The sequence below is a fragment of the Poecilia reticulata genome, chromosome 18 (assembly GCF_904066995.2).
Source record: "Poecilia reticulata chromosome 18, P_reticulata-male-v2, whole genome shotgun sequence".
Classification (NCBI taxonomy): domain Eukaryota; kingdom Metazoa; phylum Chordata; class Actinopteri; order Cyprinodontiformes; family Poeciliidae; genus Poecilia; species Poecilia reticulata.
In genome coordinates, this window is record NC_088847.1 from 20,339,363 (window position 1) to 20,364,880 (window position 25,518).

At 41.8% G+C, this 25,518-nt stretch overlaps 4 protein-coding genes across 10 annotated transcripts; all 4 read left to right on the forward strand.

Annotated features, from left to right (window-relative positions):
- Positions 1–214: 214 nt before the first annotated feature.
- Positions 215–4,698, forward strand: LOC108167164 (receptor-type tyrosine-protein phosphatase H-like). Its single transcript, XM_017310295.2, has 6 exons — positions 215–844; positions 1,041–1,298; positions 2,362–2,619; positions 3,265–3,516; positions 3,812–4,069; positions 4,304–4,698. Exons 1-6 carry the CDS (start codon positions 763–765, stop codon positions 4,696–4,698), a joined length of 1,503 nt encoding a protein of 500 aa, XP_017165784.2. The 5' UTR covers positions 215–762.
- A 281-nt stretch (positions 4,699–4,979) lies between these two features.
- LOC103480550 (E3 ubiquitin-protein ligase TRIM39-like) lies at positions 4,980–11,002 on the forward strand. Of its 4 annotated transcripts, XM_017310293.2 has the most exons (10): positions 4,980–5,157; positions 5,240–6,079; positions 8,428–8,991; positions 9,068–9,163; positions 9,310–9,543; positions 9,727–9,874; positions 9,958–9,984; positions 10,238–10,383; positions 10,461–10,670; positions 10,756–10,998. In XM_017310293.2, the coding sequence occupies exons 2-10, from the start codon at positions 6,071–6,073 to the stop codon at positions 10,831–10,833; spliced, it is 1,512 nt and encodes a 503-aa protein (XP_017165782.2). In that variant the 5' UTR covers positions 4,980–5,157; positions 5,240–6,070; the 3' UTR covers positions 10,834–10,998. The 4 variants fall into 4 exon arrangements, with proteins under 4 accessions (XP_017165782.2, XP_017165781.2, XP_081455839.1 ...); XM_017310292.2 differs by having other exon boundaries at positions 4,983–5,157; positions 10,461–11,002; XM_081599713.1 differs by lacking the exon at positions 4,980–5,157 and having other exon boundaries at positions 5,180–6,079; positions 10,461–11,002.
- Positions 11,003–11,722: 720 nt separating this feature from the next.
- rpgrip1 (RPGR interacting protein 1) lies at positions 11,723–21,480 on the forward strand. 3 transcript variants are annotated; one of them, XM_017310291.2, is made up of 31 exons: positions 11,723–12,080; positions 12,231–12,420; positions 12,832–12,885; positions 12,965–13,085; positions 13,307–13,512; positions 13,949–14,051; positions 14,155–14,292; positions 14,428–14,533; positions 14,635–14,658; positions 14,742–14,888; positions 14,953–15,026; positions 15,108–15,331; positions 15,414–15,520; positions 15,613–15,663; positions 15,745–15,924; positions 16,002–16,119; positions 16,277–16,440; positions 16,521–16,866; positions 16,947–17,107; positions 17,527–17,759; positions 17,826–17,941; positions 18,025–18,239; positions 18,312–18,368; positions 18,832–18,998; positions 19,096–19,174; positions 19,290–19,356; positions 19,473–19,549; positions 20,079–20,268; positions 20,347–20,431; positions 20,804–20,931; positions 21,162–21,480. In XM_017310291.2, exons 2-31 carry the CDS (start codon positions 12,333–12,335, stop codon positions 21,377–21,379), a joined length of 4,044 nt encoding a protein of 1,347 aa, XP_017165780.2. In that variant the 5' UTR covers positions 11,723–12,080; positions 12,231–12,332; the 3' UTR covers positions 21,380–21,480. The 3 variants fall into 3 exon arrangements, with proteins under 3 accessions (XP_017165780.2, XP_008433756.1, XP_008433758.1); XM_008435534.3 differs by having other exon boundaries at positions 14,152–14,292; positions 21,162–21,479; XM_008435536.3 differs by having other exon boundaries at positions 12,267–12,420; positions 14,152–14,292; positions 21,162–21,479.
- A 587-nt stretch (positions 21,481–22,067) lies between these two features.
- Positions 22,068–24,824, forward strand: fam113 (family with sequence similarity 113). 2 transcript variants are annotated; one of them, XM_008435538.2, is made up of 9 exons: positions 22,068–22,226; positions 22,302–22,383; positions 22,471–22,550; positions 22,700–22,932; positions 23,206–23,356; positions 23,431–23,665; positions 23,743–23,790; positions 24,227–24,424; positions 24,600–24,824. In XM_008435538.2, the coding sequence occupies exons 1-9, from the start codon at positions 22,224–22,226 to the stop codon at positions 24,758–24,760; spliced, it is 1,191 nt and encodes a 396-aa protein (XP_008433760.1). In that variant the 5' UTR covers positions 22,068–22,223; the 3' UTR covers positions 24,761–24,824. The 2 variants fall into 2 exon arrangements, with proteins under 2 accessions (XP_008433760.1, XP_008433761.1); XM_008435539.2 differs by having other exon boundaries at positions 23,746–23,790.
- The last annotated feature ends 694 nt before the right edge of the window (positions 24,825–25,518 follow it).

A 25,518-nucleotide genomic window follows, 5' to 3' on the forward strand; every position in this document is an offset into this window, starting at 1 on the left:
TGCTTTCCAAACCGTTGCTATTTGGTCAGTTTGATTTCAGAAGAGCCAATGACATTTTTTATTACAGAAACATAAAAATTACTCATCTTTAAGATGACTAGAACAAGACTCACTGCGTACACTGATGGCGATGAGTTTGGCCAAAAGTAAAACATTCAGGATTCCCAAAGCCACCAGAGCAGAGCCTCTTTGGAGCTGCTTGAACCTTAAGAAAAACCTGAACCTTAGCTAAATGTAATGCAGTACATGCTAAATTTATCTGTAACGTTTTTCTTACCTGTGTGATTAGCTGCAGTTTGTCTAACAGGCTCCATGTTGACGTAAATTTCCTCCATCGCTTCAGATTTTCTGCTGGCTTTTAACATTGACTACAAAATCCACTGCAGTCGTGGAACTAAGTGAAAAACTGTGGGAAAGAGGTGAGATGTGTCTGATGTTCAACATAAAAAAGTAACATATTTTAGATGTAACAGTCAAATAAAGAAATTCATGAGTGCGGTTTCAGTATTATTTTCTTAAATATCGTACACAACATAAGATTCTTGAAGGTTTCAATAGTTTATAAGTTAATATTTCCTGATTCGGTTCTGTATCAATGAATATTTATTTCGCAATCAGAGCGAGAATGACATCATCTCAAACCTTGGAGGTGGATCATTCCTGTGGATTGGCCTGTGCCAAGAAAAACTCTGGTCTGACGGCAGCACCTCTTTATTTCGAAACTGGGCGGACGGTCAGCCAAACCACGGCGACGAAGAGTGTATGGCAACACACTTTAATGAATCTGGAAAATGGCACGATCAAGACTGCTCCCTGAGTTACCCGGTCATCTGTTACAAACCAAGTAATGTATCCAGTCTGGGTTGCAAATAAAGTTTTGTAGATCAGTTGCAGTTATTTCTGTACCTGGCAGATGTCACTAAAGTCTAAAAGTGAACATGAGACTGAAGAATCAGGCATTTCCAGCAGGAAATTATGTCTCCTTTATTAGCAAAATAATTAGATTTATTTGTTGTATTTGGTTGATTTTTTTTCCTCAGTTCCACCCAAAGCAGGAGGTTTCAGAGTTTCAGATCAAGATGAGGGCAGCATCACTCTGCAGTGGAATAAAATCAACATCAGCACCAGCTTTGTTCTCCAGTTTAACGGCACAGAGACATTAATCAGAGCAGCAGATGGAGATGGACCTGTGAACCACACAGTTTCATCTCTCACTGTTGGAACCAAATACACTTTCACTCTCTTCTCTGTACTTGACGGCGTCAGAAGCAGTGGAGTAGAGCTTACAACGGCCACTGGTGAGACGTTTTGGTTTTGTTTTAACCATAATCATTTTGTGGATGTGGCCAAGCTGAGAATTGCATCTTAAGAGTTTATCTTAAATAACTGGCAACAGCAACAATTAATCATTTGAAAATTATTGAGCTCATACTGATCTGTTTCTGCAGTGAACACTTTGAATTTGCATGTCAGACAAACATGAGTTGTATCAAAAAGAGCACATCTGACGTTTATGGAAAAAGTATGGTAATAATGTCCAGTCTATCCTGTCTGACTTCTTCTGACTGAGCGCTTTTTTAAAACACAAAGTCCTTCATTCATCCCTGCTGTCTTCTTCCATTTTAGACCTGCACCCGTTCCCATCTTCAACTTGTGATGAAGTGTTGTCTCTGTACAAAATGAGAAATAGAAATTGGTCTACCTTACAACTGCTTAATTAAATAAAAGACATACAAATGTAATGGATAAAAATATGTCTCTCTAATTGTACTCTACAAATAGAGGCTAAAATGGGATGTTTGACTCATTATTGCCAAAGATTAGATTAGAGTTTATTGGACTCAGAAGTCAAAGGAAAATGTTTTGGGCCCTAAATTTAATGTAACTTTCATCTGAGAAAAAAGGAGGATGAATGACATTGTGGAACCACCAGGATCCATTCAGCACCAGAACCGTCACATGAAAGCTCATTGTTAGCTCCTTTATACAAGTGATATAGAATAGAATAGAATAGAATAGAATAGAATAGAATAGAATAGAATAGAAGTACTTTATTCACCCCAACCGGGAAATTACTGTGCAGTTGCAGCATACACATACACACAGATCAAATTACAAAATAAAAATAAAAATATAAAAATAGAATAAAATGTAGAATGTAAGATTCTGTACAATATGAACAGTGAATATTAATAATCTGTACAATCTGTGCAATAGTGCTTTGTAAACAATCTGTACAATATTGATTTATGGACAGATATGTACAATGGTAACTTAACGTTTCCATTTGATTTCTCCACAGGGAGACAGACTGACAAGAACAATCAGTTCACAGTTTTGTAATTTTTTTCTCTTTCTTAGTGCCACAAAATGCTGAAGACTTGAGGATAACTGCACAATTTGAGACCAATATCACTCTGCAATGGAATAAAGTCAACAACAACACCAGCTTCATCCTCCAGTTTAATGGCATAGAGAAATTCATTTACGCTCCTGGTGGAGATGGACCAGTAACTTACATAGTCTCACCCCTGAATCCTGGCACTAGTTTCACTTTCACTCTCTTCTCTGTGATTGAGAACATCCGAAGCAGCGGAGCACGGCTTACAGCTGCCACTGGTAAGATACCTTACTTTGTCTCATCTTTACTCTGGATGAGTGCATGCTGATTTGAATTGCATATAGCTAAAGTGTGTTTCCAAAGAATGACCAGTATTTGTGTGATGCAAAACAGAGCATCATCCAGAGAGAGTTTGAGTTCATGTGGTGTGAGCTTGAATTTGCATCATGACAAATATCAACTGCAGTATCACAGAGATACCAGGAAAAACCACAAGCTGCTGTACAGCCGCACTGGCAGTGCAGTCTGGCTTCTTGCAATTACTAACAACTAGCATGGTTAGCATTCCTAGGACATGTTTTGTGATGGAAACATTTTCGCTAAGACACGCTACTTATTGTTCTAAGACCAAAGTGTTCATTGTGTGCACATTTTGTGAATTCACTGTTCTTTAGTGAATTAGTCTATTTAAGCTGTAGTAACATGCTGACCCATGACTCTAATGTTTAACTAAAAATGAGTTTGTTGACCACAGACTCGGATTAAGTAGCAATAAGTTCTGAACTTCAGTCACACCTTAGTCGTCGGCGTTCTGTCACCAAATTCAAACTTTTTAAAGATTCAGAATATTTCTTTTTGCTTGTTTTCATATCACTCATCCCTAATATTAAATCACAGGTGCTTGTTGTACGTTTTTGTCTTAGTGCCTGAACATCCAAGCAACTTCAGAATATCGATGTTGTATGACACCAACATCACTCTGCAGTGGGATAAAGGCAATGCCAGCTTTGTTCTCCAGATCAACGGCTCAGAGACAAACATCAGCGCACCAGATGGAGATGGACAAGTATTTTACACAGCTCTGTCTCTCACTGCTGCAACTAGATACACATTCACCCTCTTCTCTGTGTTTGAGAACCTCAGATCCAGGGGAATTAGCATCACTCAAGTCGCCGGTAAGAAGACGAGCTATTATTAAGCCAGCATAATAAATATTTAAGTGAAATAATATTAATTTTCAAGATTGCATAACAATCTGAAAACGTCAGAAGCAGCGGAGCACGAATGCATAACAGTCTTAGAAGTTGTGCAAGATCAACAATGCCAATAAATTATCCTGTACTGCAGCCATATTCCTGAATTTTCAGAAGTTTTTTTTCAGGAAATGGGTGCTAAATACAGACACAGATCCATTTATTGCAACCACTTACTTCATGCTTTGAAATCAAATTTAACTTGTCTCAATTTCAGCTCCTGAAAGTCCCACAGGATTCACAGTATCAGCACAAAATGAGAGCAGCATAATTCTGCAGTGGGATAAGGGCAACGACAACATCAACTTTGTTCTTGAGTTTAATGGCAGATACACGGCCATCAGTGCACCGGGTGGAAATGGACCAGTAACTCACACAATCCCATCTCTCGTTGCTGGAACCAGATACACATTCACTCTCTTCTCTTGGCTTGAGAATACGAGAAGCACCGCAGTACAACTTACAGCTGTTACTGGCAAGTTTCGTTTCTGTTTTAGTTTCTCCTACTAATAAAATCTTAAGAGAAAACCTGTTGTGTATTTTAATTATTAGTAGTTATTGTCATTGCTTAGCGGGATGACAAAATCTCTCATTATTCATGTGACAGACACATGGACGAATTGTGAATTTTATGCTGTATGTTTGCAGTTACTAGCATCTTTCAGTTGGCGCACTGTCATTTATTTATTTTTTTGTTTTCCTTGCTCAGCTCCTCAAAATCCAGAGAACTTTAGACCATCAACGCAAGATGAGACCAGCATCACTCTGCAGTGGGATAAAATCAGCGACTTTGTCGGCTTCGTCCTCCGGTTTAACGGCACAGAGATAAACGTTGGTGCACCAAGTGGAAATGAATCAGTAACTCACACAGTCTCATCTCTGACGGCTAGTACTAGATACACGTTCGTTCTCTTCTCTGTGTTTGACAACGTCAGAAGCAGTGGAGTCAGCATCACAGGAACTACTGGTGAGATCATTTGCTTTTTTAATATGTGGTTAAAAGGTCCTCGTGCATGTTTCTGGCTATTAGCATTTAAGATAATTTATGTCCTGTTCTCTTTTTTCCCTTGCTCCACACGTCTGTCCATAGGGCCAAGTAAGTAAATGCAGCTCTGAAACTTAATCCAGCTATATTTTCATCAATAAAGTTTGTTTTTTCCAGTCCAACACACTTTCAAAATGCTGTTTCTAGCTGCACTGATTTATGTAACTTTGCTAAGACAATAACTTCGCTTATTATGTTAAAAAAGCTAACACCAGTGTTGTCCCAGTCAATACTAACAAGAACTATTTCTTAAGTCAGTCCATGCTGCTCATAGTGAATTGACTTATGTTCAAAGTTCACCACTAATATATTTTAAAACAAGAAAGCTTTGCATTGAATTAGTTATTTTTCATTTATAATAATTAGTCAGAAATAGAGTGTAAATGCATGGAGAAATGACTGCAGGTACTTTTTCTTCCCATTTTTTCTTTTTACCAGATTACATTGTTGCTTTAAACATGAACTTGAAGTCCTATGGTGCATTGTCAGAATAAGAAATTCAGGCTTTTGTGACGGAGGTAAGATTATTTGTTTATTAGTTTATTCAATAGATTAATCAAACCTTATTTTTTCTGATGTGACATCATCTTGTTTTTAAAGTTCTTTCTTAAACATGGTATCCTGCCACAGTTTTCCGTGAGGGTTAAATCTGTCGAGCCTTAAGATGAGCAGAGGAACGTTTTCTCCTGGAGGGAAAAAATATGTATAATCACGAGAAAATATTTTGTCAAATTTTTAAATGTACAGAAAAATAAGTATCAAACACATCACAATTTTTCATCATAATATTTCTAAAGGTGTTATTCACATAAAATGTTCACTAGTGGAAAATAACAACCCATTTGATCCATGCAAAGAAAGAAATAAGTTCAGAAATTAAGTCATTTGTAATATTGTGAAATGACACAGGGAAAAGGTCTTGAACACACACAGAAAGGGAACTGATGTCTCGGAAAGCTTAAAATTAGCAGGTGCAATTGAATAAAAGAAAACGATAGTAATGCACTCATCCACGCAAGACTCAATTTCTAAAGAAAAAGCATGTTGCAGCTTGATGTCTTTGCTTATAATGTTCCATAGTTATTATGTTCCTTAAGTTTTATTTTATAATGTATTTGTTATTTTGTAAAGCTAGGTATCATTTGCATATATTAAGAAAACTTTGCTGCACGGCATTTGGACAACTCTTTCTGTAAATAACCCCAAATGAAGCTCCTTATTTGTTGTATTGCCTCTTGGCGTTTGTTGTCTTTATTTCATTTTGCTTTGTGTAGTATATGGTTGACTTCCGGTTTTTTGATATGTCGCTTTTATTTTGGTGAGAGTTTTCCGCTGTTTATGTTGTGGAGCGGCGGCTTGGCAACGGAAGGAACGGAAGACAAGTTGCGAAAGTGTTTTAAAAATGTATCTTATTAGCGGCCCCCTTGATGGATGCACAAGGTATGTTTATTTTGTGAATGAGGATGTTTCTAATATTGATCAGCTGGAATTGTGAATTTGTTTTATTGTAATCAAATAGGGTATAGTTTTTGAATCAGAGTCGATATTTTTAGTGGTGAACGTTTTATTTTTAGTTTTCATCAAACGTTACGGTTGTAAGAGCGTGGTTTTTAGCTTACACTGTCTTTGTGTGTGTGTGTGTGTGGGGGTGTGTGTGTGTGTGTGTGTGTGTGTGTGTGTGTGTGTGTGTGTGTGTGTGTGTGTGTGTGTGTGTGTGTGTGTGTGTGTGTGTGTGTGTGTGTGTGTGTGTGCGCGTGTGCGTGTGTGTGTGTACATCCCTTACGGTGAAACTCAAAATTTACTCCCAATAAACCTCACAGCCACAATCCTTCTTTGGGGGGGAGGAGGGGCCTTTGCAATACTGTCAAATACTGAAATCATGTAGATAGTTTGGCCAAATGGGGACGAAATTGACGAAAGCTCATATTCCAGCATGATCTGAATGTTATATAATTACTGCTATCCTCTATTTCACACTTGCTAGAATTTCAACCTTATCTGGAAGGAACAGAAACGCAGACGTGAAGCAGGGTGACGCCTTTATGCTTCACTGAATCCAAAAATATGCCGTGTGCAGAATGGTTTTACAGTCAGACGAGATAAGAACGTAGCTACTATTTAGCCACATTGGTATCAACATAGAGGAGTCAAGGCTACTAAATCAAAGCTCCCTGAACCAAATGGTTTGGCTCGGTGCTGTGGGGCTATTTTGGAGGAATAGGTGCTGGTACATTGGACAAATTGAATGGAGTAACACAACAATGATCCATAATGTATACTGGCAACACCGGACCTCCATGTGCTGTTGATTACTACATAGTTTACTTGTAATCCTTGAAAACGTAAAGTCCAAATAATCCATGTGCCGAAAAGCATCATGGGAACAGTGTTACATTGTTGCCTTAAATATGGAGTTGGAGTCCTATGGGGGAGCTGACCGAATTAGAAATTCAGGCTTTTGTGACACAGGTGAGATTATTCATTTATTTAATATGTTTAATAAAGCTTTTTTTTTCCTGACCTCTGGTGTTATTGTTTTTACAGTTCTTTTTTAAGTACGGTATCCTGTCACAGTTTTCCATGAGGGTTGAATCAATGAAGCCACAAGATGAGCAGAGGAACATTTTCCCGAAGAAAATGAACATTTATAACCACGATGAGAAAATATATTATCACATTTTGATATTGTATCATGTATCAGTCATAAATTAATTAAAAATCGTTCTCACAACACACTTTATTAAGTCATGTTTTCCCTTTTTATTGTATCCTTGGGTGAATTTTTCAGTGGAAAATTTGACTTGACCAGTACAGTTGGATATTTAGAAAAATCTAGGAAATATTTTACAAATCAAATAAATTTCTGCTCCTGGTGTGGACTTCGCCCCTCCCACTATAGAGCAACATGGGGGGGAAAAAATTCCCACAGGGAGTGGTAACAGCTAAATGGGAAGGACTTTGGCTTGATAGCCACAATGCCCAGTGTTTGCCTTTGCTCCAGGCGAGGTCATCTCTCACATTCAGGGATTAAAAGGTAGGATAAAGACTAAAACATAACAAAACGCTTGAACTGAACACTGAAATGTACCAGGAATGTGATTTACTTTTGATTGATCCTCATAGAGACAAATGTAGAAGGACAAATGACTAAACCAGAAACTGACTCTTCCAGAGGACAGTTAAATGTGTCTTGCATAACAAATTAAAAGGTTTGTTGATTGATATGTTTGTGCTTAAGGGAAAAGAGGAAGTGCGTAAGTCTTTTAGTTTTATGTGCTGTCTAATGTTTGAAAGAGAACCGAAACAGAGCGTGAGATACTGAGTCATTCGTCCAGGCAGGTGGACTTTGGCCAAAAAGTCTTGCTGAACTGATTCAAGCTAATGGCCAAATGGGTCCGCAGTAACTGAAATGTTCAGATTCGTCAGGTGTTTCATTATTTAGTTTCATTATTATTTCATTTATTTTAATGTTCCTGGAGATTAAACATAATTTAACACAAAGGCCAGAACAACATAACTATGACAGACTTGATGATGCAGCAGCTGCTGTTAACAGATCAGATTAAACTTTGCATTCAAGATTAAGCCTGAATGTTTATTGTTGTTTAATTTACATTGGCTCAAAAATTGCATTCAGAGAACACAGACACAAATAATGCATAATAATAATGAATGGTTGGTTGTTTTTGACGGAAAGTGGTGCATTTCTTCAGACTTCAATGGCAGAAGTTGATCATTTCACAGATTATCTGTTAAGTTAACCCCACGGTTCTTTTTCCCCTCTTGAGGTCATGGCTTCGCATGGCTTATTTCTGTCCAAGGAGCAGTTTCAGTGCTGCATCTGCCAGGATGTTTTCTCCGAGCCCGTCTCCATCCCCTGCGGTCACAGCTTCTGCTTCACCTGCATCACGGCCCACTGGGAAGGCAGGCTCTCCATCGACTGCCCCAGATGCCACACAGAGTACGAGGTCTGCCCAGAGCTCTGCGAAAACTCCTTCGCCAAAGAAATGTCGGAGAAGATCCGAGCCAGGAGGCAGGACGACGTGCCGGGGAAGACAGTCGGCTGCGGCGCATGCGGGGGGAAGCAAACGAAGGCCCTGAGATCCTGCCTGGTGTGTCTGACCTCGTATTGCGAGAGCCACCTGGAGCCTCACCTCAGGGTTGGCTCGCTGAAAGCTCACAAGCTGATTGAACCGGTGGGGATGCTGGAGAACCGGGTGTGCAGGAGGCACCAGGAGCTCCTGGAGCTGTTCTGCAGAAGTCACCAGAAGTTTGTTTGCGTGCAGTGCGTGAAAACCGACCACCGCTGCAACGACACAGTCCCAGTGGAACGAGAGAGCCAGGACAAGAAGGTGACTCTCGAGAGGCTATAATCTTAAATCCAGAGAGATTTTTGTCTACAGCTCTGAGCACGTTTTCTGCTTTTAGGGTCAGATTAAAATGATTCAAGGTGAAGTTCAGCAGAGGATCCAGGACAGGCTGCAGAAGCTGGAGGAGATCAGACTCAATCTTGAGCTAAGCAAAGTGAGTTGATCCTGGGCGAATTCAAACTACCAGAGGGATACGCCACAGTTAATTCATGGAGTGCAATAGACAGAGAGATTGCTGCTCCAGTTTACAAGCATTCCAACATTTCAACCTGATTTTCAGTTTTTATCACTCACCCGCAGGAGAACACAAAGAGGGACATTGAGGAAAGTGGGCAGGTGTTCTCCGCTCTGTCCCGCAGCATCGAGAGAAGTCGAGCCGAGCTGGTCGAGTTGATCCAGAGGAAGCAGGAGGCGGCAGAAATGAGGGCGAAGAGGCTGATCGCTGGGCTGGAAACAGAAATCTCTGAGCTGCAGAGGAGAAGAAAGGAACTGGAGCAGCTGCTTCACCACGAAGACCACCTCCACGTTCTGCAGGTCAGGAGTGTTTACAGGTTGAAAGTATGTCTGAGTTTTTTTGGGTGTGAGTTCATTTAAGACAACTGGTCCAAGTGGCATCAGAGTCATAATTGGGTGTTTGTAAAACACAAAGTGAGGGATAATGACAGGCGCAGTGACACACTCTAATCAGTATGTCTTGATCTGACTCCTTGGCTGCAGAGCTTCCCGGCTGTGAGCTCTCTTCCGTCTACCGAAGACTCCTCAAACATCGTCGTCCATTCAGAAACATGCCTGGGAACCATAAGGAGAGCGGTGGCTGACATTCGGGAGCAGCTGCAACTGCAACTGGAAAAACTTTCCTCTCGAGGTTAGTCGGATCAGCAAAGCACCTCGTAATTTTCTTTATTTTTCATCATTGAATCGATTGAGGATGTTCTCATTGGCTTTCAGAATACGAGAAGATCCAGCGGTATCCAGGTAACGCTTCACTGACTTTCAGATGTTTTAGTATTGCCTCTCATTTTTTTGTGTGTTTTATCCCAATTAAATAAATGCACACAAATTTAAGGTTGAGTTTACAAGATGTCTTTGCTGTAGTAAAAGATTAATTTCCAATTAACTTGTGGTTTGTGGAAGGCTGTATCGTTTATATTTCAGTCCTGTAATCATGATTTGAGTAAAAACGGGAAGATGAACACTCCTCTGCTGTGATCTCCTTCTGTCCACCAAGCTGATGTCCTTCTGGACCCCAGGACGGCCAACCCCTGGCTCGTCCTGTCAGAGGACGGGAGGCAGGTGCAGGACGGAGACGTGATGCGAAATGTGGCAGATCTCCCAGAACGTTTTGACAAAGCTCCTTGTGTCCTCGCTCTCATGGTAACAAAAGCATATGATGTGTTTTTAGTGTGCGATGCCTCGTTGTGTTGTCTAAAGCCTGATTCTTGTCTCTGCAGGGTTTCACCACAGGGAGGCGCTACTGGGAGGTGCACGTGGGAGACAAAACGGCGTGGGACTTAGGCGTGGCTCGAGCATCCGTGAAAAGGAAAGGAGCTGTGACTCTGAGTCCAGACGACGGTTTCTGGACCGTCTGTCTGAGGAAAGGAGCTGAGCTCTGGGCCTGTGCAGGAGAGGCGGAGCTGCTGTGCGTTTCCAAGAGGCCAAAGGTCATTGGCGTGTTCCTGGACTATGAAGATGGGGTTGTTTCTTTCTACAATGCAGAGAAAGGGTCACACATCTATTCATTTACAGGGTTTCGCTTCACCGAGGCCATTTTTCCCTTTTTCAACCCGGATACGAATGAAAACGGCACCAACAAATTGCCGCTGACCATCCAGCCCATCAGGAAACGGATCTTTGGCACAGATTTAGATGACATCACTATATGATATTTTAAATATGTATCCGTCAGCAACGTTTTATTTATGATACAATTTATGTTAACATTGTTTTGCAAAGCTCCCTCAGCACTCCATTATTCACAGTAAAGCCTAAAAATACTATTTATACTATTTATATATATATATATATATATATATATATATATATATATATATATATATATATATATATATATTTATTTTATTTTTTTTTTTTTTTTTTTTGCAGCTTCATTTTGTACTGAAAAAAGGAAAATACAATGTTTTAATTTGAGTTGATTTTTTTGGACTTGTATGTGATATTGCGTCACATAGAGGCACTGAGGAAAAAATAAGCAGCAAATTTAATCTCAGAAATTTTGTAAAAAAAAAAAAAAAAAAGTAGAAATTTCTGAGTTTCAAAAGTCGTAAATTGTTTTAAATAAATGTATTTTGCATCTTTTTACACATTTCCACCAGAGATGGCGCTGTTGTCTTGGTAATCTAAGTGTAGTTCACTGCTTACCTGTCACAGTAAGCCACATTTTTTGTGAAATGCAGTTTGTTGTATTGTGTGTGGAAATTAAGAATGTAGAGACATAAAATGTCTTCATTGTGGAACAAATCCGTAAAGCTGAAATAAAAACTCTGCAACCGCACTTTGATATAAATAACGTGATGCTTTTTATGCCGCTTTAATATTCTAGTAACATAAAAGCTGTTGCATATCTGTTACTCTCCTTCTTCTTCTCCACACCTGAGCACCGTCTTTAAATATTACACAGATCTCAGCCTCTCTCCACAGATCTGTAAACTAACATCATGTTCAAATTAAACAACCTGACGCCTGCTGCTGGTCAGATTAGTGCAGAAATAGGATTAGCCTCAAGGCAGATGGAGCGCAGAGACACTTCTTCACTCCTACTATTTTACTTCTGTTGCGTTTTTACTAGTTCAATTCTCTATTTTTGCACAGGTTTTACCGAACCGCTCTAAAAATATATATATATTTTAGCGACTGCGATTTAGAGAGGAATTGGATTTGGATCGGTTAGATTAATTTTAAAGGAAGCAGCGGAGGAATTATAAAGAGATGAGGGATTAAAAGTGTCATCCAGGCTCTGGGCGGAGACACACAAATCTCACAGGCCTGAAGGATAACACCGGCAAACATTTGTCATCTCTTTAGGAGACACTCGGGATGAGCAAACGATGCGGGTAAGTCAAATATATTTACTCAAACACTTTGACTACAGAGGTTTATTAATCACATCGCGATGTTTTGTGTTTTGGTTCGCCAGCTGCTCAGTAATGCGTTTAGAATCTGCTTTTATGGCATTTTTTTTCTCTTCATCAATATGTTTCAAGGAAGGGTGCAGAACTCGTTCACAATTAATTTCACAGAAGTCCTTTGACAAGTGAAGCGATGTGAGCTCTCTGATTGGCTGAGGTTGAAGTAGAAAAGGCGTGATGTCGCTGGTGGTGGACGAGACGGCGGGGGACCTTCCGGTGAGGGACGTGGGGCTGATGAGGGGCGGGCTGATGCCCACCGTGCCAGGTTTGTGTTCACACAACACGGGACTGTGTTTTTATGGTTTTATTGCCATAAAAGGACAGCATTGGCGCCAGCAAAAATACATAATACTTCCTAAAAATGCATCACCCTAGCATTCAAATTCAGCTTTAGTTTTATTGTGATTTACTGCGCTACCAGTAAGCTAAAATAAGCCATTTTATTTTTTTGCAGAAACGTAAACCAATCACGTGCAACTTTGTGCAGTTAATCTTTGCATAAAAAGGTTTCAAGTTGTTTTCTTCATACTAAAAGAGCAGATATGTTCACAGGAATGTGTGATTTAAAGTAGCTTCAAGTTAGGATTTTAGAAAGCTGAAACTGCAAAATTAATTTTCTGTGAATGCACTGTGAGGCTCTCTTTTGGTTATTTGTCATCTTTGCTGTTTCCCCCAGACACTCTGCGGGATGTCAAGCCATGGAAGAAGCATCATTCTGCAAAGATGAAAGGTAGAATGACTTTCACAAACATCATCTTGCACATTTTGACTCGAATGATCAAATGATCATGACTCTGCTTTGTGTCCAGCGGACCCTCAGCGGCTGTTTCGGTTTCCCAGACATCATCTGGAGGACCTGTGTCTCCGGCTGCAGGAGGAGAACAGTGTGCTCAGGCAACACACACGGACCCAGGAGCAGAGGCTCCGCAGGTAACACCAGCAGAGACGGGACTCTTAGCACTGCTGGAACCACGAGTTTCTAATTTAAATAAAACGTTGTACCCTAAAGCAGTTTACTTTGGATGTCACGTTATAAAGACAAGCTACAATCATGACCATAGATGTGAAATATTGCTGACAGTATTCATGGAGAACTATCTATTTCATTAGCTTTCCCCAAGTCCTCCTTCCATCCTCTTGTCTGACCCCAGGATGTCCACGAAGCTGATGCGTCTTCGTCAGGCCCGTCCTGGCTCCGGTCCTGTCAAAGAGAGGGACATGGAGGATACGATCCAGGAGCTGGAGGCCCGGGTGGCGGTGCTGGAGAGCCAGAAGGAGGTGCTGCAGAATAAACTCGGCATAGCCAAGCAGCACATCCTGGACCTGGGGGCTCGAACGCCTTACAGGTACAGCAAAGGTGAGGTTTAAAGAGCCACTTCTTAAATATCTGACTCCACTGCTGCCATCATTGTTCAAAGTCATGTCTTTACCACATTATTCATTCATTTACAAATGTCACAGTTTAAAACTAAATATTTAGCTTGCTAAATATTTAGTTAACAAGCTAAATATTTGGTTAGCTAGTAATTTAGCTTGCTAGCTAAATATATAGTTTGAGGCTAAATATTTAGCTTGCTAATTAATAGTTTTAAATTTTTAAATTACTAACATGATTAAAATATATAACTATAAGAAGTTAATCCCCCCACTCTTATGACTAAATGAAAAAATGCTGTTAAATTTTGACTGTGTACATTTACAAATGGCACTCTACATAAATCTCAATGGCTTTCCTGCATATGAGTGGACGTGAACCCTTCAGGACTGTATGGATGTTCTTTTTGTGTGTTCAGGTAAAAACCTGGACGGAGAGGCTGGAGTCCGGAGGGCGGCACGGACTGCTCCTGCACGATACGGCCTCACGCTGGAGGAAACCAGAGCAGAAATGGAAAGATTGTAGGTCAAAATGTATTAAAAAAAAAAAAACTGCTTTTTTTCTGTCAGTCGTCAATGTCCTTCTGCTTAATATCCAATATAAAAATCCGTCATCATCCAGCAGGACCGGTATGACCGAACAGGTGAGGATGGCAGAACTGGAGGTGACAGCTCAGGCTCTCCGAGAAAGCCTGAGAGACAGGGAGAGAGAGATGGAGGGGGCGGTCAGAGAGCTGAGGAAGCAGCAGGCCGACAGACACAGGTAGACGTGAATACATGAAGACGCAGCTGGTGAATCACGTTACGTCTTCTAATTGAAAAAAATGCCGATACCCAACCCTGTTTTAATCGCAAAAGTGAATTTACTTTGGAGTAAAACGGATTTCACTTCTGTCAGGATCACAATCAGAGAGAATGTGGACCTGATCCGTCTGCAAAAGCAGCTCTCTGAGAAGAGCACAGCCCTGAGGGTCAGCCAGGAGAAGTTTGCTGACCTGCAGGAGGTGAGACCCTGCTCCTGTCTTCTGTTCATTCTGCACATCATCAGTCTTCCTCATTAACACTCTAATCCTCTCACCGACCTCCTGCACGCATTTGACTGTAGGCGTATGAGAATCAGCTGGAGGAGGTAAGGGCCTCGGAACAAACAGATACAGTCTGATGAATAATCCAGTGAATAATGAATAATCCTGCTTCCTGTGTTCGCTGCAGAGTCAGAGGGCGCTGAGGGAGAGTCAGGGAGCTCTGCTGGAGAAGGTGGAGGAGCTGACCGAGCAACTGAAGCAGGAGAGACAGAGAGCTCTGACCCAGGAGGGGCAGCTCACCACCATGACTCTGTCTCTGCAGACCCTGGACAAGGTAACACATCTGGACCATTTGCGATGCTGTCAGGCTGGAACTCATCTGGCTCATTCTCCATCAGCTCCAGGAGAGAATCTCAGACCTGGAGGGAGAGAGGAATCTGATCAAAGACAGCTACGATACTCTACTGAAGAGGTAGGGTCCATAATGGGTCTCTTTTTGTGAATTTTAGGCTCAAAACCTATTTATTTTGGTGATTTGTTTTGTGTTTGCCAGCACTTTGACTGCCCAGAACCCCTCTGAGAGCCCTGCCGAGACACGGAGGGAGGAGGAGCAGAAGGAGGAGCGGCTGGTGGAGAACGTCTTCGGACCGGATCTCCACCACAGACTGGAGGAGATGCTGCAGGAAGAGAGGGAGGAGAGGAGCAGGCTGGAGCTGGAAAAGGAGAAACTCGGGCAAGAGAAGGAGATGCTGGTGGAGCAGAGGAAGCAGGAGAAAGGTGATCCTGAAAGCTCATTCAGTTTTCCATGAAATAAAATGTCTGACGCTGCAAAGTGAAAATTTCATTTAATTCCATTTAGAGCTGTCTGTGCTGATGAGGGAGAAAAAAGAGCAACTGGAGAAAGAGGTCGACCAGTACAGAGAAAAGGTTTCTGCTCTTCAGGACAGGCTGGACTCCGTCACTAAGGTCAGAAACGAACAGACGATCCGCGAATGTCTTCCTTTCTCTGTGTTTTTCTCCTGTAGTTTAATCTGTCACACATTTCCTCTTCTATCCAGGGGTTTGACATGAGCGTTGAGGAGCTCAGCGAAACTCTTTTGCAGATCAAGGTTTGTCGTACTTTCTCCCGACACGTAACGAAATATAGCTCTTAAGATCTCATAACAGGTTTTCTTGTTTCCCAACCGCAGGCCTTCAGGATGCAGCAGGAGAGCAGGGAGGCTCTGGGCTTCCTGGTGCCTGACGGCGGCGTGGACGATTCGTCCCGTGAGCTGGTCAACATCCAGGCGTCGCATGCAGAGACGGTGCTGGAGCTGCAGAAAACCAGAAACCTGCTGCTGCTGGAGCACAAGATCACCAAGGACCTGCAGGTACAGGCAGACTGTTAAATGCACACACACACACAAAAAAACGACTGAGAAATTTAGAAATACATTTCCTCTCCAAGGAAGAGTTAAACATTTTCAACCAGAAGGTGGAGAGAGAGAGAGAGGAGGGCAGGAGGAGGACGATGGAGAAAGATAAGCTTCTGTCAAAGAGAGCTCTGCAGATCAACACGCTACAAGGTAGGACAGCGCTCACAGCACATGTTATGTTAAGCATTTTTAAACAAATGTTGAGTTTTACTCAACATTTGCTCCTCTGATGTTGCTAAAATCAAAATAAATGTGTTCGAAATGCACTGTTTTAAAATGTTTTTTGTGGTTCCATGTGAATCCAAAGCACAGTTGAAAGAGCTGGCCTACAGCCCCAGGAACTACAAGCGGACCATCCCGGTGCAGTACACCTGGCCGGCTGGAGATCAGGAGGTGGTTCAGCCCATCGAGGACGACCTCTGCTTCTCTCAGCTGAAATCTGGGGAGTCGCTGTTGGAGATCCACCTGAAGGTAGAATCCTCTGAGATCCTCTGAGCGTTATTTCAAAAAACATGATAAAGGCACTGATGATTGTTTGTGCCCCACACCAGACGGCCACCTTCACCCCGGCGGGGCTCCGCACCCTGAGCGACCTCCACCCGGGGGCGGGCCAGCACGAGGACATTGTGACCTTCTGCACCTACTGCCTGCTGGACTTCGAGATGCACTCCACCCCTCTGGTGTCAGGGAGCCAGCCGAACTACGGCTTCACGTCCCGGTACGCGCTGACGGTCCGGGATCTGGATCGGCTGGGAGGTCAGGGGTCGAGAGTGCGGCTGGAGCTCCACCAGACGCTGGGAGGGGTCCGGTTTGTCACCCACGGAAGCGGCAGCATGTCACTCGTGGGCGCCACGGAAAGGAGGGGAGAACGAATCTCCGGCAGCGTCAGCATCGCAGGTGGACAACGATTCAGCAGCTGATGCTCTCCTCCCATCTCCTTTCATCTTCTGACTCTTCAACCTGTTTTTTGTTTTAAGGAAATGCGGGTGAAATAATAGGCGTTGTGGATTTCTGGGTGCGTCTCTTCCCTCCTGCTGAACCCGTCCACACGGGGACAGAGATCGGAGCGGAAAGGAGGACAGCGACGCACAGGAGTCCGGGTCAGATCCCACTGGGCTGGCAAGATGGCGGCCAAGAGGTGAGATCAGCCATCTGACGTAACTTTCAAAGAGTCGACGCTCTTATTTGCTTCAGTTGTTTCAGCAGCATAAACGGCCTGTTTAAAGTCCACTTTGCAGCATCTCCACTGGACTTTGACTAGACCACTCCAACATCTAAGTTAGTTTTTGTTTTTTTTCGTTGTTGTTGTTTTCTTAGCCATTCAGAGATCAACTTGGTGGTTTGCTGTGTTGTTGTGAATCACCAACTCTGACCTTAACTAAGACTGCCACTCTTTTCTTAATAAATAAAACATATTATTTGAAAGCTGTATCTTGTTTTCTTACTTAGGTTATGTCTGTCTACAGTTAAAATTTCTTTGAAATCTAAGGCATAAAGTGTTTAGGTGAGGATTTTTAGGCTCTGGTGATTTTTACTCCTTAATGTCTTCCACACCAGGAGCTCCATGACTATGGTGGTGGGATCCCCAATGAGCTGGTGGTGGCGCTGGAGCACTGCGTCGGCCTCAACGCCCGCTGGCCGGGGCTCCTGCCGGACGCCTACCTGACGTACCGGCTGTATGACCTGCCGCCTCACGTCTCTCAGACGGTTCAGTGCGCCGTAGATCCGGTGTTCAACGACGTCACCAGCTTCCCTCTGGCAGTAACGGCTGACGTTCTGCACTACCTCAGGTACGCCGGCTCTAAATCAGTGAAATGGTTCAGGTCTTTGAGACGATAATGGCCGATTTCTGCCAGGTCCAGCAGCTTGTGGGTGTACGTGTTTGATGACAGCGATGAGCAGATACCGCCTGCCTACCTGGCCAAGACGCCGATCCCTCTGAGAGCTCTGGCGACAGGCAGGGAGATCAGAGGTGAGGCTGCGAGGAAAATAAAACTGATGGGAGGAGAATTATTACTAAAAGCTGATGTATACATATTTTATCCCGTGTTTTAGGTGATTATGTTCTAAGAGATCCCGCTGGTGGGCCTCGGGGAATGGTCAGAGTTATGCTGAAGTGGAAGTATCCGTTCCAGCCGCCGTTGGACAGCCTCCAGGGTAAATGGGGCAGGGAGGCGGACGATCCTCACAGGGCGATGAAAAGCAGTCAGAGGGAAAAGAGGAGGAGCGAGGAAACGCCACAGAGGCCGACGGCCAAGCAGAGAGTGAAGGTGATGTGATTTCTCTGATTGGGTCAAAACTAATTCAAATGAAGAGCTGAACTCGTTTCTCTGCTTTTACAGACTCAGGATCTGAAGCCCAAAGATACTAAAGCTGTGCAGAAAGAGGCAAAGACTTGGGTAAGAAATCCAGCTGATTTAAAGTCCCATCAAGAGAAAGTATTTTATCTTTTTAGGTATGATTGAATAAAAAAATATCTGTTTGTATTGGTTCCAAAATTATTTACACCTAACATAAAGTGTTAAACAAAAACCACATAGCATGTTGTGACCTTCCTACAACAACGGTCTAAGTCATTTTTTTCCAATCATAATTTTGGCAACAAAAAAAAAATCAACATTTAATTGACAGGACCTGGTTGCTATTTCCCTCCTAAATTTCATGAAAACGTCTAAAGAATCAATAGTTTTTGACGCGCAGGTTTACCATTAACGCTTTGTTTTTAACCAGTCCATACGCCAGAAATCTGCTGTCTTTCTGCACACTAGAGGCGGATATAAGACATAATTAAAGACTATGTAGCAAAGACGATGCTTTTCTGTTTTGCTTAAACAAATTACTTGTTTATTTTCCTACTTACAGCCCCAGCCTCCACCTGTCAAACAGAAAAGCTCACAGGATCTGCGACCAGAGCGAGTCGTGTCTGTGAAACCGCCAACAGCAGACCGTAAGAGATCCACCAAGAGGTCCACTGAAGCAAGGTCGCCTCACTTGACCCCTGAACCAAGACTGACGACTCCATCCTACAAGTAAGAGAAACACTAACTGTTAACAGGTCTGCATAAATGCAAATTAGTAAAAAAAAAAACATTAATTAAATAATCTGCGGCATTATTTCCGTTTAAGATCTCCGGCTGGGTCTTCCTCCAGACGATCAGCTGCAGCTCCATCGAGGGGAAGCTCTGCTACTGATGCAGGGATCCAGGTCAGCTCACTCACTCTCTGAAAACAACATGCCGGTCCGTTATTTCCATGCTAAATTAGAAAGTCCACCTACAATATCCTGGATCGAATCCTGAAGTTTCAGCTTTTTGTTCCAGGATCTTCCCTCTGTGAGTCAAGTGTCCGAGTCTGAAGAAGAGGAGGAAGAAGAGAGGAGTGCCAGCGGTAATTCTGTTTTCACTTTATATCATTTAAAGACTTCGACTATTTTATTAAACATGGATAAAATAAATTCAGCCTTTTCTGACTATCTTGAACGTTTTTGTCTTTTTCTCCTACAGAGGACGGTGACGCTCCTGAATCCACTTCTTCACAGAGCGACATAATAATCATACCACCACAACGAAAAATGAGGACGGTACGGAATATTTGGGACTAAAAAAACGAGCAAATTGTTGGAACAGGGTTGACATTGTGACGAGAACTGTGCTAAACTGTTAAGTCGATCAGGAATTCTTCATATTTTATTTCTGAGGAGCCAGAGTTTCTGGAAATCTTTTAAAAGGGATCTTTATGATTATATATTTATCTTTATGAATATTTACACAGCATTTCCTTGTTATTGTGCTTGAGTGATTTCTGCTATAATCGAATCTGTGAAAAACACCTAAGACCTGTTTGTCTATCTTTCTTTATTTCTCATAAGTTACTACATAAAAATAGGGTTTTCTTGCCGAGTTGGCTTCGTTGAGAAGTGAGTGTGCATTTATTTTCGTTTTGCGCACAACCAGTTATGTCAAGATATGATTTATGGATATTGTAACTCATACTTGGCTCTAAAAACAAACGTTTTAAACCACTTCACAAGATTACAAGAAAGTCTGGCTTCTTAGCGTCTGCATACAGAGAAATAATAGGTGGGATTTAAAGATGCGGCTGTTTTCCAGGGAGACAAGCTAAGGGTCGAGATCCTGTCCCTGACGTTTGAGCCGTCGTCTCGTGTGGCGCTCGACCGCTCCGTGCAGCGCGTTTACGTGGAGTACCGGCTCCTGGGCGTCGCCATGGAGACGACGGAAACTCCCATGTCCCTCCGTAAACCTGTGAAAGGGGAGGAGATCCACTACAACTTCACACGAGGTGCCTGAAGTTTGGTGTTTCTGTGTGTAAAATGCATTCAGGACGGCGATCATACTGACTGGTTTTTGTCTGTCCCAGTGATTTATGTGGACGGCTCCCAGTCGGCTCCACTCAGGCAGTATCTTTACACAATGTTGGAGGGGACAGACCCCAACCAGGGCAGGTGGGTGGCCTAGAGACTTGCATCAGTTAATGAAAGTCATGTTTTTTGTAACTCTTCTTTTCTGCGATTGATTGCTGACGCACCAAACATCTGCAGTGACTCTGATGATACAAATTTGAATTTACTGAGGAGTTTCTCAAATCCAAACATCCAGGTGTATTTATACTCTTTGATATTGTGTGCACCAACAGCTTCTCACCAGAACAGTGGTCATTTTAATTGGTTCATGACAAGAAACCCTCTGGAGCATTTTTAAACGGACCATGTTCAAAACCATTGCAGAACATTAATGTTAGTTTACTTCATCAAAAGTATTTTTTTGGTGTGTTTTTGATCGTTGTCCTGTTGGACAACGTTTATTTGTAACGGCAGGTTAAAGTTCACAGTGGTCAGTGAGCCGATGGACGACGAAGAGGAGTGTGTGGATGTTGGACACGCTTTCCTGGACCTACAGGAGCTGCTGCTCACGGGAAACGATGTGTTCGAACAACAGATTGACAGTAAGTGTTGTAGCTCTGAGGTAAATGTTACTGTAGTGAAGCTTCACCTTTCTGTTAACTGGCTCAGCGGATAAATTGTACGGTCCTACTGAGAGATGAGACAAGTGTTAATGCAAAAAAACTTGCATTAGGAAACAAAAGAAAAATCCTAATTTAGGTAGAGTTGTTCTACATTTTCTAAATAACCTAAAACTTTCAATATGTCTAATTTTTCTTTCACCTTTCTGCAGTTTTGAGTGTGGACAAAGACAGGGAGGTCATAGGGAGTCTGAAAGTGTCCCTGGAGGCGGCAAAAGCACTGAATGGGATATACCAGGAGTTTCATCAGAGAGGCAAAAGTAAGACAACAAGCAACGCAGAAGATGACGAAGAAGAGGAGGAGGAAGAAAAGAAAGATCAGATTCAAGTACTTGATTATGAAGATGAAGATGATAGTGTCTTCCACTGAGGAAAAAAATTTAAACCGTCTATATCACATTTAAAAATATGATAAATAATGAAATAAAAATACTACTTTGAGAAAAGAGGCTGTTTTTCATTTTATTTAAGGCTTTAATTTGTTTTTCTTTTTATTACCTGATGTCTTGATGTTTTTTTTGTGCGCGCTCTGTGGCAAATCCTATTTTATGTTATTTAGATTTTAAATCTGCCCGAAGTTGGATTCATTCAACTTGACTTCACTCAATATTTTCCATACTTGGTTCTGATCATAACTTAATGCTCTAAAAGAAAGTCATAATTCAACACACACTGATAATGAAAACAAAATGCATGTCTCCATAATATATAAGATGTAGATCAGGTGGAGGTAGTCAGGTGCTCCCTGACTTGGTGTAAGAAAAACTTTTTGTTTCTAAAAAATAATTTAAGTTTCAAGTCATAAACCTGTTTATTTGTGTAGATACATTTCAAAAAGTTTGAAAAAAGAAAAAAAATCTAGTTGTTGCATTTGTGGGCCCATAAGAAAGTGTGAGTACAAATTTGACAGCAGAATATCACTTTTGGAAACCAGTTAATCTAAATACGTGTGACAGAGTTTTGTTAAGTTTATAAATCAGTATTTGACGCATATTTTAGGTGAACTATTTCGGATGTAATTTTAGTTTATTTTTGAAATGATACAGAGGCTCGCTGTATGAAGAGAAATGTCCGACAGTCTTTAAAGGCCTCATCCAATCAGCGTCACCTGTGTCTGGAGAACTAACGGCAGCCACAGTCGAACAATTATGCTAACTTTTTAAAAGCTCACACGGCGATGTGGCTGTTTGGGTGTATTTAAAAATATCAAAACGATGGTAAGTATTTTTGCATCTTTACGTCATATATATATAAATATAAATAAATAATATAAATAATCTTTTAATTGCCAGAAAAGCCAGAAAGAGACGGCGAGCCACCAGCAGGCCCGCCTGCTGCTGCACAACAAGTTTGTCGTGGTGTTGGGAGACTCCAGTGAGCAATTTCTCCCTTCCTTATATCTAAATATATTTTTTACCCTCTGTTTATTATCTGTAATTTATTGAACGTATTTCCATTCAGTTCAGCGCTCTGTATACAAGGATCTTGTCGTACTGCTACAAAAGGACCGATACCTCACCTTAAGACAACTAAAGAGCAAGGTAAGCAGCACGTGGACATAATTTACAAAAAAATGGGAGATATTAAAATGTATCGTCAGAAATTAATTTGCTAATAAATGAAACCTGATATTTCTGTGACGTCTTTTAAAGTTATCAGCTCTGTTAATCGTGACATTTTGCCCCTGCAGGGTGAGATGAGCTTCGAGCTGGACTGCTTGGTAGAAGGAGGCTGTCTGAACCGAATGAACAATGGGACCGAGTACACAGAGGTCCGTCAGTATCAGTCTGACCACCACCTGATCCGCTTCTACTTCGTGACCCGCATCTTCTCCAGATACATGCAGAGCATCATCGAGGACTTCCGTCACGGCTTGAAACCAGACGTGGTCATTGTGAACTCTTGTGTCTGGGATATTTCAAGGTGGGTACAAGAAGTACTGATATCATACAAGTATATCTTTAATACTAAATTTAAATATTAGTCCAAAAAGTTGGGGTCAAGAATATGTCTCCTGGTGTAGCATGAGGTCTGAAATGAACCTGAATGCAAAAAAAAAAAAGCCAATCAGAAAGCATTGCATTTTAGAAATGCAACGTGTTGGCCAGTACTTACCATATTGATTATTATGCTTTTGATCCTAATCTTTGTGCTGCAATTGCTTAAGCCTGTTTTGTTTGCATTATATTTTTTTAGATACAATCCCAAATGGGTCGACGACTACAAGGCGAACCTTAAGAGGTTCTTTGGTGAGCTGAAGAGTTTCCTACCAGAGGAAACGCTGATCATCTGGAACCTCACCATGCCCTTAGGAGAAAGGATCAAAGGTGGCTTTCTGGTGCCTGAGGTGAGTTAAGTTTAGCTTTTTATTGTGATATTTTCATCTGAAAGGAAAAGTGCATGATTTTTCTGTGACCACAGATTGAGCACAAAGCTCCTCAGCTGCGTTACGACGTGATTGAAGCCAACTTCTACGGTGGGACTCTGGCCGACAACTACGACGTAGACGTGTTGGACCTCCACTTTCAGTTCCGTTTCTCATTGCAACATCGAACCAAAGACGGCGTCCACTGGAACGCCATCGCCCACCGCAGGATCACCGCTCTTCTGTTACGGCACATTGCACAAGCCTGGGGTGTGATGCTGACTGCTGATGGTGAGAAGAGCGACTTCACAAACACACACATGCATCTTCTATTTAATAATGCAGACGTGTATCTGCTTTGTTTTCAGAAGTTCCTGAGCAGAAGTCAATCTACGACTGTTCTACAAAATTTGCAGGTCAGACATGATGGTGATTCCTGTGGTTTATTCAGACTGGAAAAGAAGGGAAATTAAAGATTTTACAGGCCTGGAAATCAATGGAATACGATTTCAGACTACTGGTATTGTAGAGATTCTCATGCAGGGAGTTCTTGGCTTCCATAGATGATGGCTTTGTATTTTTTGGGATTAGCACAGAGATTAGTTCTTCAGAGATGGATGTTAAAGGTCATCCTGGCATTTCCAAAATGAAACTCTACTGCATACTTTAGAAAAGCTGAAGAAGTGCACCTTCTGGAAAATAACATTATCTTTAATGATCATATTTCTGTTTCTTTGATGCTAAAACAAGAGTATTTTTAAATGAAGCTTCTGCACTTCCTTGTTCCCCCTTAAGTAATTTTCTTTCATCTTTGTTTCACCCCTCTTTCCTCTCCAAACGGTTACCAAACAGCTGCTGTGAATTCAGACAGCTTTAGAGAGGAGTTCACCTCCGATTCTTTGTCTGGTGCCTTCTTGAGCTTTGAAGACAAGAGGGCGCCAATGCCACATCGCCACGAAAACGCAGAGAACTTCCAACCTGCCGTCCAGCCGCAGCAGACCCGGCCACGCCGCAGACCTCAGCAGAAACATTATGTACCGCCCAGACATGGTAAGTGTACGCACAGCTTCAGACTGGGTGTTCAAAGCCTCATCGTGTTTCTAGGTGAAGGTGCTATTGACGATCTGTACAAGACGTCTGCATTACCCTTCCAGCACACTTGATACCTAAATGTATCAGTCTAAAAAAAATATTGGGTCTAAAATTCAGTCTGAATATCTTTCAGGTGTTGACAACGTACCTCCATCCTCCTCCTACTTTGAGCCCTATGAAGATTACCACCAGCCCCTCAATCATCAGTTTGTGATGAGGAACCGTCACAGCAGGCCTCACTATGCCCCCTACACCCATCACAAACCAGATCACCGTCCCTTCCATGGATACTAAAATGGATCCATGAAAGGGACAGAACAAAGCATTGTTCTCTAAAATAAAGACAGCTGTTTTGTAATTGTGTACTCTGGGTTTTTAGTTTCACTAAGAGCCAAGCATTTTAATATCTGCTTGTAAGATTTTAGTTTGAGTTGTTTTTCCATTAAGTATAATTTCAAGACTGTATTGTTTGAGTTTAAAAAAATAAAATAAAATTCTCACTACATAATGCCGTTTTGTTCCTGATAAAACCGATGAGTCGTTTGTAGGCCGCCTTGATCTCACTCCCTTCCATCTTTGACTCTAGATTTCCTGCAGTGTTTGAAATAATGGCTGTTATCCTTGCACCACTTTCTAACTAATTTACCGATATGATGGCAAATGGCTTTGTCAAGTCAGAGGACTCCAAAGTGCTTTACATTGCCACTGGGCCCTTTAACCACTACCAGCAAAAGAGCAGGTGAATTGTCTTGCCCAAGAACACAATGGCAGTGACTTGGATGGATGTAGATTAACTGGATGTACCTCATTGTTATCTTCAAATGTTAGAATATTTTCAGTCTTTCCTCATGTCATGTTAGGAGTGTATCAGTTCTTGCAAAACAATTCTGTCACTTCAGTTGGTAAGGGTTTTTTCTCCCCCCTCAAAGTGATTATTCTGGTCAAACACCTGAGTTTCATGACACCACAGAACATGTTCCATTTGGATTAAAAGCTTGAAAATGTTGGTATGCCATTGATTCTAAGCTATTACTATCAACCAGGCAGAAAAA

What these genes read in the sequence shown, in the direction of transcription:
- LOC108167164 (XM_017310295.2), top strand. Translation starts at nt 763, where the DNA reads ATGGCAACACACTTTAATGAATCTGGAAAATGGCACGATCAAGACTGC. An exon ending in AGAGCTTACAACGGCCACTG is followed by an intron (nt 1,299 to 2,361) that starts GTGAGACGTTTT and finishes TCTCTTTCTTAG; the next exon opens with TGCCACAAAATGCTGAAGAC. An exon ending in ACAACTTACAGCTGTTACTG is followed by an intron (nt 4,070 to 4,303) that starts GCAAGTTTCGTT and finishes TTCCTTGCTCAG; the next exon opens with CTCCTCAAAATCCAGAGAAC.
- LOC103480550 (XM_017310292.2), top strand. An exon ending in GGAAAAACTTTCCTCTCGAG is followed by an intron (nt 9,875 to 9,957) that starts GTTAGTCGGATC and finishes ATTGGCTTTCAG; the next exon opens with AATACGAGAAGATCCAGCGG. An exon ending in GAAGATCCAGCGGTATCCAG is followed by an intron (nt 9,985 to 10,237) that starts GTAACGCTTCAC and finishes CTGTCCACCAAG; the next exon opens with CTGATGTCCTTCTGGACCCC.
- rpgrip1 (XM_008435534.3), top strand. Translation starts at nt 12,333, where the DNA reads ATGTCGCTGGTGGTGGACGAGACGGCGGGGGACCTTCCGGTGAGGGAC. An exon ending in GCAGAGGAAGCAGGAGAAAG is followed by an intron (nt 15,332 to 15,413) that starts GTGATCCTGAAA and finishes AATTCCATTTAG; the next exon opens with AGCTGTCTGTGCTGATGAGG. An exon ending in AGAAGAGAGGAGTGCCAGCG is followed by an intron (nt 19,357 to 19,472) that starts GTAATTCTGTTT and finishes TTTCTCCTACAG; the next exon opens with AGGACGGTGACGCTCCTGAA.
- fam113 (XM_008435538.2), top strand. An exon ending in CGTGGTGTTGGGAGACTCCA is followed by an intron (nt 22,384 to 22,470) that starts GTGAGCAATTTC and finishes ATTTCCATTCAG; the next exon opens with TTCAGCGCTCTGTATACAAG. An exon ending in TTATGTACCGCCCAGACATG is followed by an intron (nt 24,425 to 24,599) that starts GTAAGTGTACGC and finishes AATATCTTTCAG; the next exon opens with GTGTTGACAACGTACCTCCA.